At 46.8% G+C, this 13,143-nt stretch overlaps 1 protein-coding gene across 8 annotated transcripts in view; it reads right to left on the bottom strand.

The window, feature by feature from the left end:
- NPR2 (natriuretic peptide receptor 2) overlaps window positions 1-13,143 on the bottom strand; it is a 51,564-nt gene that overhangs the window by 3,183 nt on the left and 35,238 nt on the right. For 5 of the 8 annotated variants that reach the window (XM_032860536.1, XM_032860537.1, XM_032860538.1 and 2 more), the window contains 15 exons: window positions 12,472-12,677; window positions 7,398-7,511; window positions 6,966-7,101; window positions 6,434-6,528; window positions 6,080-6,212; window positions 5,794-5,878; window positions 5,203-5,332; window positions 4,966-5,040; window positions 4,679-4,756; window positions 4,341-4,445; window positions 4,172-4,243; window positions 986-1,145; window positions 666-821; window positions 419-587; window positions 113-259 (listed from right to left, as the gene is read on the bottom strand). In XM_032860536.1, coding sequence (XP_032716427.1) covers window positions 113-259; window positions 419-587; window positions 666-821; window positions 986-1,145; window positions 4,172-4,243; window positions 4,341-4,445; window positions 4,679-4,756; window positions 4,966-5,040; window positions 5,203-5,332; window positions 5,794-5,878; window positions 6,080-6,212; window positions 6,434-6,528; window positions 6,966-7,101; window positions 7,398-7,511; window positions 12,472-12,677 — 1,861 coding nt within the window. The remainder of the gene's footprint in view (window positions 1-112; window positions 260-418; window positions 588-665; window positions 822-985; window positions 1,146-4,171; window positions 4,244-4,340; window positions 4,446-4,678; window positions 4,757-4,965; window positions 5,041-5,202; window positions 5,333-5,793; window positions 5,879-6,079; window positions 6,213-6,433; window positions 6,529-6,965; window positions 7,102-7,397; window positions 7,512-12,471; window positions 12,678-13,143) is intronic. The other 3 variants (XM_032860531.1, XM_032860532.1, XM_032860533.1) reach the window with 3 other exon arrangements.

The following is a 13,143-nucleotide window of genomic DNA, read 5'->3' as shown; positions in this document are numbered from 1 at the left end:
AAACAAAGCAGGGTTCTAAGAGCTGGGAAGTGAGTTCTCAGGAGCTTGAGCAGGGAGAACCCAACAGCGCAGAATACCAAAGGAAAATCTGGGAAGGTGACCAAAGTCTCACTGGGGTAGAATTTGGTAGAGCAGAGCCTCAGCCTTGCGTTTCTCCTCCAGATAGGCCTGTGTGCGCTCCTCCACCAGCTTCTCCAGGTTATTGGCATACTGCTCCATGCGCAACAGCAGGTTGTCCAATATGCTTGTGCCGCCCTCCCTGGGGGGAGGCCAGGATATGGTACGTGCTCCCACTCTCTCAAGACTCCCAGGACTTCCTACCCAACCTACCCTCTTTGCCCCACCAGCCCCACCTCCTCCACCAAAACTGATGAGGCTTCTATCCCTGGGGAGCCCACGCCCCTTAGTGCCCTCTCACTTGTTAAAGCGGCGAATGAAGCCCTTAATTTGTCCAAAGTCTGGCCGCTCAGTGGGTTCCTGGGCCCAACATCGCTCCATCAGCAAGACCAGCTCTTCATTCAGCTGGGTCCGGTCAATGCTTGGCCGGAAATATGGCCGCTGACCATTTCGGACCTTCTGGACAATCTCTGAGGGTGATAAAGGGTTTGGATGAAGAACAGTGTCCCCTAGGTAGAGGAGTCTATGGGCAGTAGATTGACTCTCACCTTTGGGGCTGAGGTCCAGGCCCTCCAAGTAGAAAGGGCCACTGCGAAGTGCTATCTCCTGTAAGATGATCCCGAAGCTATAGACATCAGCCTTCTGCATGCCCGTGGTTGGCAGTGGGTTCCCACCCAACAGTTCTGGGGCAGTCCACAGCTTCTCTGAAAAGAGGGAACAGGCTGGCCAGGTCCTCAAAAAGAGTGTCCCCAAGCCCATAATACTCCCCATATTACTGTCATTCCATCTCCCTCTCCCACACTCCCTAGATGGAAATGGTCAAGGCCAGAGGAGAAATATAAAACTGGGTTGTGGGGGAGGGCCTCACTGGCATAGAGGGCGTGGCTGTCATCAGGTTCAGCAGTTGAGCGGAAGCTGGCCAGGCCATAGTCTGTGATTTTGAGCACAAAACGACTATCCACCACGCAGTTGGAGGACTTGAGACTCCCATGGGATGCAATAATGCTGTTATGGAGGAAGGCCATGCCCTGCAGGATACAGATCAAGTCATGGTTTTGGATTATATCCAGCTTAGGATACCCCCTTCTCCATGAGATGGGCATTAACTAGGTGTCTAAAGAGCTTGGGACCATAAAAACAATAAGCTACTTTTGGAAGGTGTTCTTTACAGTAAGTTTCTACGAACGGAAGTGGGCAGAATAGGAGAGTCATCCCTTCCTGGTACCATTAACAGTATATTGGCACCACAGCACCAGGGACAGGTGAAATGTTTAAGGGGAGGGACAAGGGGAGCTATAAGTTATTGCCCTGGAAAGGGCAGTCAGTCTTCTGAGTAGTGAACAGAACTATGAAGATAAACTCCAAGCATAATATGACTGACACTCGTGATGGCTTCAAATGTATGGCCACTACTTAGGAAGACGTGGCTAGAGACCCCGGTATCCCGAGTACCTAGATGCATTGAGGAAAACTAGCCACTTGCAAACTTTAACATACAGCCATGTCTGGGTAGGCAAGTCAGGATGGAGGAAGAAAGCAGTCTACTAGAGAGAATGCTGGGCAAGAGAGAAAGTGGAAAAAATAGTCAATTAGTAAAGCCCTGGACGACGGACAAAAGTGGGAGACAGCTGCCAAGCCAACACAGAAGCCAGAAGAGAAAAACTTTTGCTTATGAGGGACTATAAGGCAGGTCCTAAGAAGGCAGAGTGGTGCTTCCCAAAATGAAACCCTGGGAGCCCTCGCAAGTCAGGTAAGGTGGAACAGAAAAAGGAGGCAGTGTTCTGTATGCTAACCAAAATACCTCTGTCTAAATATTTGGCCCTGGACCTACACAATTCATAACTAGATCTAGTGTCTGTGAACGCCTTCCTTTTATTCCTTTTGATAGCAGCAAAACCTTCGAGAGTCACCAAATTTGTGAATACAGAAAGGATTAGACTTCTGGCTTTGTTCTAAACCACTTTTCCACTAAATCATGCGTTCTCTCCACACCATAAGAGACTCTTAATCTCACAAAACAAACTGAGGGTTGCTGGGGGGTGGGAGGTGGGGGGTGGGGATAGGGTGGCTGGGTTATGGACATTGGGGAGGGTATGTGCTATGGTGAGTGCTGTGAAAAGTGTAAGCCTAATGATTTACAGACCTGTACCCCTGGGGCAAATAATACATTATATGTTAATTTTTTTAAAAATCATGAGTTCCCTCAAGAGTCCTGTTTTTCTTATATTATCATCACAGTCAGCCACCACATCAACTCTACCTAATATTTTATCTCTCACATGATGGTAAATTTTCATACACAAATACTTTTTTAAGTAATCTCATGAGAATTAAACAGAAAAACCAAAGCCAGCTTCAGGTATGGTACAAGTGATCCACTAGGCTAGCTCACTGGCTGCAGGAATTGCTCTAAACACCTGTCCAACCCATGCAAGATTCAAATTCATACCTTTGCAAACCCATGCACCACTGGGGTCACTTGAAAATAGATAAAAACTAATATATGGGAAAATACCAAAAGTTTAGAATAATTTTCCTTCGTTTCTCTTAGTTTTACTAGTTAGTGTTCTTTTTTTTTTTAATTTTGGTTTTTCTGGGGGGGAAAAAAAGAGCAGCTATGCCCAAGTTGGTCAGAGAATAAATGATGAGAAAAAACAGGAGAGAATTATGTTTGGAGACCCCATTCATCTTTATCCTGCTAAGAAATCTTAATATGAACTCTTGGAGGTTTGAAAAAAAAAAAAAGATGATGGCACACGATCTGAGATATCTAAGGCAGGATCACAAAAATTCTTTACAAGTGCAAGACTTTTTGTGGCAGATAAATCTCCCCCAATTAAAAACTCCACACCTGAAGACATCCAGATGGCCAACAGACACATGAAAAAATGATCCACATCACTCGGCATCAGGGAAATACAAATCAAAACCACAACGAGATACCACCTCACACCAGTCAGAATGGCTAAAATTAACAAGTCAGGAAATGACAGATGCTGGCGAGGATGCGGAGAAAGGGGAACCCTCCTACCCTGTTGGTGGGAATGCAAGCTGGTGCAACCACTCTGGAAAACAGCATGGAGTTTCCTCAAAAAGTTGAAAATAGAGCTACCCTATGACCCAGCAATTGCACTACTGGGTATTTACCCTAAAGATACAAATGTAGTGATCCGAAGGGGCACGTGCACCCGAATGTTTATAGCAGCAATGTCCACAATAGCCAAACTATGGAAAGAACCTAGATGTCCATCAACAGAAGAATGGATAAAGAAGATGTGGTATGTATATATATACAATGGAATACTATGCAGCCATCAAAAGAAATGAAATCTTGCCATTTGCGACGACGTGGATGGAACTAGAGGGTATTATGCTGAGCAAAGTAAGTCAATCGGAGAAAGACAATTATCATATGATCTCCCTGATATGAGGAAGGAGAGACGCAATGTGGTGGGTAGGAAAAGAATAAATGAAACAAGATGAGATCGAGAGGGAGACAAACCATAAGAGACTCTTAATCTCACAAGACAAACTGAGGGTTGCCGGAGGGATGGTTGGGTTATGGACATTGGGGAGGGTATGTGCTATGGTGAGTGCTGTGAAATGTATAAACCTGGAGATTCACAGACCTGTACCCCTGGGGCTAATAATACATTGTATGTTAGTAAAAAATTAAAAAACAAAAAAAACAAAAAAACTCCAGACCTTTACCCATTATTACCCAATCATTAGAATAAGGGAAACTGGAGAGAATGGGACTTTCACAGGACTAGAAGGAGAAACTGAAAGCAAAGATCAAGAAACAAAGGCATTTTAGGGGCACCCGGGTGGCTCGGTCAGTTAGGCATCTGCCCTCAGCTCAGGTCGTGATCCCAGGGTCCTGGGATGGAGCCCCACATAGGGCTCCCTGCTCAGAGGGGAGTCTCCTTCTCCCTCTGCCCTTCCCTGCCCCATTCTTGCACTGTCTCTTCCTAATAAATAAATAAAATCTTAAAAAAGAAAGAAAAACATTTTAAAGCAGATGAACTCTTAAGGAAGAGCAGGGAAGACTCACCTTAACAAGGTCATTAATGAGGGAATAACGAAACATCCAGTCCAAGTTGATGCTGTCATTTTCCAGAATATCCTAGTAGTGACATGGAACAGATTATGTGACTATCCTAGGCCCACTAGCTAACATGTGCTTATCTCCCCCATCCCTAAAATCTCCACCTTTCCCTTACCTGTAAACTCCCCCGAGGACAATACTCGGTCACAATGCAAATGTTGGGGGGATCAATGCAGGCACCAATGAAGCGAGTGAGATGGTTGAACTGAACATCTCTCATCTAACAAGAACAAAAAGTGGGAGAGGAAAAAAGAATTGAAAGAGATTAAAAATTAGATACAGAAATAAACCACTACATTGAACAGGACCTTTCTCTTAATTGTACCTACAACTTAAAATCCTTTATAAATAAGCCCCTTGCCTTCCTACACAATTTTACTATTCTCCTCTTCCCCCTCCCCTTTCCTCCATCCCTATTTAGCCCTCACCCTTAACCCATACACCATTACATACGTGTTTGAGCTCAAACAGGACCTGCCGGGTCAGCTCAATGCGCTTCTTATTCACATGTTTGATGGCGACAACATTGCCCTGATGGTGGGAGTGAAAGGGGGAAAAGGGAAGTTAGTATCAGGAGTGCTTGGGAGGTAGGAAATCCTGGAGAAGTGTGGGCACATCCAGGAGCTCAGCTAGACATAGAAAGGAAGGTTATGAGGGGCAGAGGTTCATGGCAAGAGGTGACAGATGGGGATGAGACAGGATGAAATGGTGGGGACCAGAACAAGCGGATGACTGTTCACCTTGAAGTGACCGGTGTTGGCAAAGATCTGGTATTTCCCATGGGCTGTCATGAGCGAGCCGTAACTGGATCCCCGCTGGGGCCAAGGGCAACATGGAGGCGGAAGGATGAAAGGAACATTAGATGATGGTGGCAGTGCAGGGGCTATCGTTACAAGCCAATGTGCTGGGAAAGGTCCAGGGTACAAAAGAATAGGCACTCAGAGGGAAGCAAAGGGACAGCTGAGACCAGAGCTCACCAGCGACAGTGTGAGGCGACTGCCTGCACCTTTATGATATCGTTCTGAATTGCCAAATTGCAGTTCTTCCCAGCGAATGCGCCACAACATGCTAGCCAGCTCCTTCTCCAGCATCAGCTTTCTGTAAGGACTGCACACCTCAGTTGACTGGCAACCCCGATCCTCCCACCCCATGAGCTAACAGTGCGGTTGCAGGGGCTTCCCCCAGTGCCCAGAGCTGCCACTGTTACACCCAAGGGGGAACTCGGAGCAGGACTGCCACAGGAGGCTGCGTTCCCCACCCCACAGGGATATGTGCCCTGTGCTCATTGCAAAACACAGAGGCTGAAGGTCAAAGTTCTTTCTTAAAATGGTAGCGTTCCCAGAAAATTCACCTTTGCCCTTAGAAGACCCCATGCAAAACCCCTCGTTAGGACGCTCAGTCTAGGACCAAAAGGGGGAAAACAACACCTAGGCTGAAAGCTCAATGAGAAAGGCTAGAGAAGAAGGTGTTAGGCCTAAGAGGTGACCATGAAGCTAAGAGTCCCGCTAACCTCCAGAAGGCTGAGCAGTGGGTGGGAGGGGCAGGTCAGTGGGAAGCCCAGGACTCACCGGAAGATGAGGAAGCTGGAAACACCAAACATGATGAAGGTGATTCCTGTGCCCAGAGCCACAATCGCCAGTGTTGAAAGTGGAGCTGAAGGAGGGAAGGGACCCTGAGAAAGACTGTGTGGAATTGTGGATGGGGAGGGGTGGTACTCAGGGTGCAGGGTGCAGTCAGATTTCTTGAGGGAAAGGAGTGAGGAGGGGATATACAAGTAGAGGGAGTCAGGGAGAGGAGATGAAAGGATAGAAGTAAGGGGAGGAAGGATGACTCCCAGCCCCTGCACACACCCACTTTTATCACAGGATGGGTCGTCCAAGTCAAAGGCACAGGGGGGATTGTCCAGGGGGGGGGCCCCCTTCACCCAGGGAATAGGCCGTCCTGTCCACCAAATCTGCTTCTCAGCTCCTGAGTAGTGGGCTGCAGGCTGTGAGGAAGGAGAAAACTGGGCCCATGGGCCTGCTCCCACCAGCCTCTCCCCGAGACCCCAGTGTTTTGGCTGCTTTTCTCCCCAGCCTAGCACCCACCCAGGACAGAGCTCCAGCCAACAAGTTTCTGCCTCTAGTACCTTTGATTCTGCCCCACCGAACCCCTGAAAGCTTGCTATTCAGGGCCTACACTCTCCTCCCTGCCTCCTCCCCCCATCACCTGGAAGTCCCCAGAATCCAGGTCTCCCATGGCCCACAGGACAAAGTCAGTCTCTCGGTCATTGTTCTTGTCCATAACAACCAGTCCAGTTACACCTAAGACAGAAAAGAGTAGCCCTTCCTCTGAGATCTACCCTAGGCCTCTCTCCTGTGCCCGATTCCTCCGATTACCTCAGATCCCTCCCAGCCCATGTTCTTTTTTTTTTTTTAATTTATTTGAAAGATAGAGATCACAAGGAAGCAGAGAGGCAGGCAGAGAGAGAGGAAGGGAAGCAGGCTCCCCGCTGAGCAGAGAGCCCAATGCGGGGCTCGATCCCAGGATGCTGGGATCACGACCTGAGCCAAAGGCAGAGGCTTAACCCACTGAGCCACCCAGGCACCCCAGCCCATGTTCTTAATACACGGCCACCTTCACCATGTTCTCTCACCCCTCCTAACTCTTTCTCTGCCCCTGGCATCTGTATTTTCTTCTGCCTATCCTGCTCCCTGGCCCAACCGCAGAACTCTGGCCTCCACCTGGCCCTCTCCATTACCGTGGTATCTTCGTCCCTGCATCTTCTCCACAATTCGAAGTCCATCTTCCCGGGTGCCTCCCTCCTGGATTGTCTCATTGAGGACCTCAGCATACAGCAGGATCCCATCGTAGAAGCAGCCAGCAATTAGGTTCATCTAGGGGTGGTAACTTCAGCAGGGCTCTCCAAATGTCCAGCCAGGCCCCTCCCCAGCCCCCTTTCCTATCTCTGGGGTCTCCTTCTACCTCTTCTCTCTTCTCTGGTTTGCTTCCTTCCTTCCTCTCATTCCTAACATGCCATCCCTACCTCACTGGACAGAAGAGCAGAAGGGAAAACCCTAGATGACAGCAGATGGTCCCCAAATTGGGCTGGCTCCATGGCCAAGGCTGAGTTAGGGAGAAGAGCCTTTCCTCAAAGTCTGGCCCAAATCTCAGGAAAGCGAGATCTACTTACCAGGGAGGGGGCCAGCTCCACACCAAAATCTTCCCGGGCTCTTATCAGCAGACGATTCTGGAATTCCTGATACTCGGGATTTGGTGGTTCTCGGTAAGTGATCACCAATACTGTCTGTACCAACAGCACATGGGAGAGAGTGAACAGGATTCAAGATAGGCATTGGGGAGGAGAGGAAGCAGGACAGGGAAGCTCGGTGAAATATTCATGATACACAATATACACAGGTGAGTCTGAAGGGCGAAAGGATACGAAGCTCTGAGTTGTGCGTGTACCTGCGTGTGCAATGTACATGTGGTGTGTGTTTAACACATCGGGAAAGAGGGCAGTGGCACTCCTCCATGAAAGGTGCACAGTTGTAGAAAGATGGAACCTGGGAAATAGATGATATCAACTCCAACCCCCAGACCTGCCCCTCATCTTCCTGAAGCCCCTACCACCAGGCAGCCCTCCCTGCCAGGCTGCCACGGCCCTCACAGCTGCTCCACCCCAGCCTCTCTGGGCACCCACTCGCTATCAAGGACAACACGGATCAGCAGCTCCTCTCTGAGGTGTTCATTACTGTTCATGTGATCAGTAAAATGTTGATATTTTCCTCTGGGCCACTTGGACACAGTGCCTCCACCCAGTGAATTAAACAGATTTCAGGTTCTAGGACACCCGAGGGCAATACCTAGAGACAACAGTTCTGTCAGTGAAAAGCTGTGGGTCCATTCACTTAACGTGTGCAGAACACCCACCCTAAGCACCCTGTCCTGCATACTGGTGTGGTCCTATATGTCACTAAGTAATACACACGTGTCACAGAGAAAACACAGAGTCATATGCCCACATGAATTTCACAGCTACACAAATGACACACTCAATCTCAGCTGGGCCCACAGCTCACTGGCCTTGGGTCAGCGCATCCCTGTCTCTCACTAGGACGCCCACTTGGCGTCACACACTGCCCCTTCCTTAGCTGATGGACATGTTCGCCTCTGCCTACACCTTAGGCTCGCACGGTGACTGAGACCAGCCTTTGCCTTGGATGGGAAACTGGGCAAGACATCATTCAGATCAATGCATTTTGTGAAATGATAGCTTAAAATCTATTCACTTCTACCAGTTTTGTTCATTCCTGTCACTGAAAGTACGTGTGGACAAGGAGATACTAGATAAATCACCTATACGTGATTTATTTTATATCAATTCATTCTAGGAAGGAAATAATAAAGTTGGTTTCTAGTATGTATTCATTACATTAGACTAGTGTTTGCTTCATAGTGTAATTATTCTGACTGGATCATTAGGGTCCTTGATCACATTCTTGTAATACTCTCCCCTACTCAGGTAAAATTTAAAAGGAGAAGGGGGCTGAGGATGGGGTTGGAAAAGTTTGTTCAGTAACACCTATTTCAAGAATAAAAGAAAAATAGAAGGGTAGGATATTGTTGACAAACAATGTTTAAAAACCTGTAAAAAAGCTCAAAAAGATTATGTTAACATAATTTATTTTTCAATAATAAATGCTGATAACAGGTTTTTAATGCTTTTTAAGCACTTCATAATTCTCTAGTCTTCTCTGTTTCCTAGACTAGCTATTATCACACTTTTTGATTTCATGACCCCTTTATACAACTAAAAGTTACTGAGGACCTCAAAGAGCTTTTGAGTATATGGATTACATCTATCAATATTTCCATTTTAGGAATTAAAACACAAGAATACACAAGTACACCTTCTCCAACTGCCAGGCTGACAAGAGCAGCCCACGTCATGTAGCCTCTGGAAAACTCCACTGTACAATCGTGAGGGATAAGAGAAAGGAGGCAAATAAACAACTTAGTATTGCGTTTTAAATAGTTTTGACCTCGTGGTCCTTCTGATAGGATTTCAGAGGCCCCCAGGGCCCCAAGACCACATTTTGAAAACTGCTATGCTAAACTGTCTTGCTGTGGTTCCTATCTACTTAAAAAAAGAAGAAGAAGGAAAGAAAAGAAAGAAAGAGAAAAAGAAAGCAAAGAAAAAAGACGACCCTCCAAAGAATTTCTGTGCTTGCTCAGGGCTACATAGAGAGAAGAAGGTAAAGGAAGGTAATGGTGTCCCTTTTCACAGTGGACCCACCCCAGGTGAGAAAAGAACAACCAAAAGCTGCCAAAAATGGGTTTAGCCGTAGCTGAAGGCAGAAATTCAGCTAGATGCCAGCCTGTGCCTTGAGGCCTACTCTGGAGGCCATCTACCGCCATGGCAGGAGGCGCTATCAACAGTGGCTTAAACAAATTCTTTGCAGAAGAAAGTCGACTTACACAGACCTTGGTTCAGAGCTTACTTCCATTCTAGCTGCTGGTGTCCCCCTCTGTAATGCAATCCATACTGGTCACCTAGGCTGTGACCTCTGCCTAGGTTTCAGACCCGGAAGGCCTCAAATGCACAGCCTGGGCCTCGGAATCCTTACAGACTGGTCATTTGCTTATTTAGTTCTTTTGTATCTACTTGTTCTTCCCTATCTTGGTTGATCATCTTGGTTTATGGGACCTGCCAGCTCCACTCCTCTGTAGACAAATTCCTAGTCCTATCTCCACTTCTCGCCAACACACACCTTACTTCAATTCAGTAAGTACGTGCTAGGCAAATTGAGAATGATCAAGCAGCTGTGGCTTAATGAGAGAGAAAAATCATATCAATATACTTAATTTCAGAGCCCTCTCCCCTAATAGGCCAGATATCTCTAGGGTAAGGGCTCTCTACTCTTTCACCCCTGGCCGGAGCTGACCACCCAACTTCCATCACCCCCTGCCCTGCTTCAGCACTGGAACAGGATAAGTAGCTTTTCCAGAGAACACCCCATTACCCCCTTACCCTCACCCCACGCCAAAGCCTTGATCTTTCCCTCAGCATATTCTTGATTGCTGATTCCCCCTTCTCTTGTGTCCTAGCAAAATCTCCCTATGTTTTTCTATCTGAATAATGCCTGCAGTGAGTGAGAATTAATTTATCTGACTGTTGGCTGACTTGATCTCATTTCCCCCTACCCTAAGTGCTAGGGCTCCTTGCCTGGCAGGAATTCCCACGTGGGAAAGAGAGGTGTTCCTTCCACACAAAAAAAATACAGCCCAAAAGGCTATGGAGTCCTCCCATCCAGGAGAGTCACAGAAATCTTCCTCGACCACACTAGCTAAGGTACAATTCCCTTGTTATTCCCTTTACATGAGAGGCCTTTGTTTTGTTTTGGTCTTTGTTTTTTGTGGTTTTTTAAAGTAACATTCATTGCAAGTCATCCTAAGTTTGTATTTATTTGCTTATTTAGTGTCTGTCCATCCTATTAAATGTAAGCTCCAGGCAAGGACTACATCTGTTACATTCTCCACTGTATACCAGTACCTATCAGAGTGACTGGGATATAATAGGGGCTTGTTAGATACTAACAGAATGAGTCAATCTTTGAATGAATCAAACAACTGAACAATGCGGTAAATTCTACAGAAGACAGAGTTAAGCACAAGAATAGGAAATTCAGTCCAAATCAAGGATTATTTCCTCAAAGAGAAAATAACTCATCTGAGTCTTAGAAAACACATAAATATTATTCAGACAGACAAAGGTTCTTTTAGGCAAAAGTTACAGCATAAATGAAACCCATCCTGCCATGGCCCATGTTCAAGCGTGACAGTCATGGACTCAGACCCAGACATGTCACTCACAGTCAGATAAACCAAGTCTATACTGACAGCCACATAAAACTTTACTCATTGGGGAAGACAACCATCAAAGTCCAGCCCTTGTACACATCTACTGAATTTCAGACTCAGAGAATCCCCATAGGCCCCCTCAAATCCTTTTCAGGAAAAGGAGGGATGTGAATAAATAAATAAGAAACACATATATATAAATTAGTGAAAAATTGGTGAGAGTATCAGGGAACAGTTTGTGGGTATGATTTGAAGAGGCAGAGATTTGGGATGAGGGAAGGAAGTACATTCCAGAAAAAAGGAGCAAAGAGCACAAAGGCAAGAGGACAGGGAGGCCCAGAGGCTAGGGAACTGAGAGAGGTCTGTTTGGTTAGAGTACTGGGCATGAGGGACACCAGGAGGCGAGATTGAAAAACTGAGCTGAACACAGACTGTAGAAGGTCTGAAACGTTGTGATAAGGCGTCAGGATTTTATTATGTAGAAAGTCAGTCATTAAAATTTTGAGGAGTGAAATGAATGGAGTCATGTCAATTTCCCCCATAAATTATTTTGTAAATTCATGTCTTTCCACTCCTACTACTGCCACTGTCGTTCAAACCCATATCACTTCACCCCATTCAAGACCCAAGTATAGGCAATCTTACCGCCTCTAGCCTCCTCCTCTCCTAACCCAACTGAATTCTGTCTCTGTATTTCTCTTTAAAAAAAAATCTCAACGACCCCACATTCAAGTCCAAGCATCTTAATCTTAGGTTCGGGGCACTCCTTAATTTGATTATACCTCTGCAACATTATTTCCTATATCTGCTTCAAGCCAACCTTCTTTCTTGGCAGGTCAGTGTCTTCTTGTTCCCCCAAATATGCCCATTCCTATCTTTTTCTCTTTGTTGAGGCTGCTGCATCTTTTCTCCCACTCAGACTAGGAAGATGACGTCTGTCTTCCAAGTCATAATAGATTCTTACTCCTTTATGAAAAGGCTTTCCTAAACCCATTCAGTCTCCCTCCTCTGAACCCCCTCAAGTTCCTAGTGTCTGTTCTGGGACACACAAGCATCATCTTTCTCAGACTTGTAGCTAACTGTACTACAATCATGCCTCACTTGTCCAGAAAGGTTGGAAGTCCTCTCAGGGTCTGGAACCGGTCTTTTCTAGAACTTCTCTCTCTCACAGTATGGGACTTAGGAGTGTTCTTGGATCTTGGGAGGTAGTGCCGACACCAAAAGAGCCACAAAAGTGGAGAAGTAGGAAAGAATGATATGAAACTTAAAAAGCCTCTGTTCATTTCCCTCCTATAGTTCATAATTCCAGCCCAATGTCTGGGGTTTTTGCGGGTCTTATGAGAGACAGAGAATGTCCAAAGAAGCTCCTCTTTCCCCTCCTTCAAGTCTGGCTCAAATGATACCTGAAAGGCCTCTCTGAGGGCCTGGGCCTGTTCCCGGGTGCGATTGTCTTGCCACGGCCGGCCTGTGGAGCGTGTGGGGCCAGCACGGAGACTCTCCCCAAAGACATCCAGGTAAAAGAAGACATAATCCCCATTGGTCAGGTTCTCCCTCTGGGCCTGAAGAAGAATCTCATGCAGCATCTCCAGAGGGCCACAGATATACACGACTGAGAACAGGTACAAGACAGAGGGGAATTCTTAGAAAGGATCCAGTCCCCACACAGCCCCCTCTCTGAACCATCTGCATTTCCATCTTTAGCAAGGAAGAGAGTGCCCTAACCTATCAACCACCCAACATATGCTCCCCATCCCTCCCCCTTGGAGTCTATGTCATAAGTACCCTGGGGCCTTATGGACCATCTGGCAGAGGTCAGAGTGTGACTCCAGACCCCAGAGGAAGGGACCTATCAGCTTTAAGCCCCACCTCTTCCCAGAGCTCTGACTGTTGCCCCCCACCCAGCCCTCCTCACTGCCCTGCTGTTCTCTAGGCTCAAAAGCACTGACTGCTCAGAATTTCTCTCAGTGTCAGCTTTACCCTGTCTTTCCCAGACAAATCTGCCAAACCCCAAAAGTTCATTTACGGAGTCCTCACTATTTTTCTGCCACCAAGGGGTATTGGTGCCCCAGTCTAAG

This window comes from Lontra canadensis, unplaced genomic scaffold (assembly GCF_010015895.1).
Source record: "Lontra canadensis isolate GAN:19392208 unplaced genomic scaffold, GSC_riverotter_1.0 scaffold19, whole genome shotgun sequence".
Taxonomy (NCBI): domain Eukaryota; kingdom Metazoa; phylum Chordata; class Mammalia; order Carnivora; family Mustelidae; genus Lontra; species Lontra canadensis.
The sequence above is the reverse complement of the archived record's forward strand: the minus strand, read 5'-3'. Positions and strand labels throughout refer to the sequence as shown.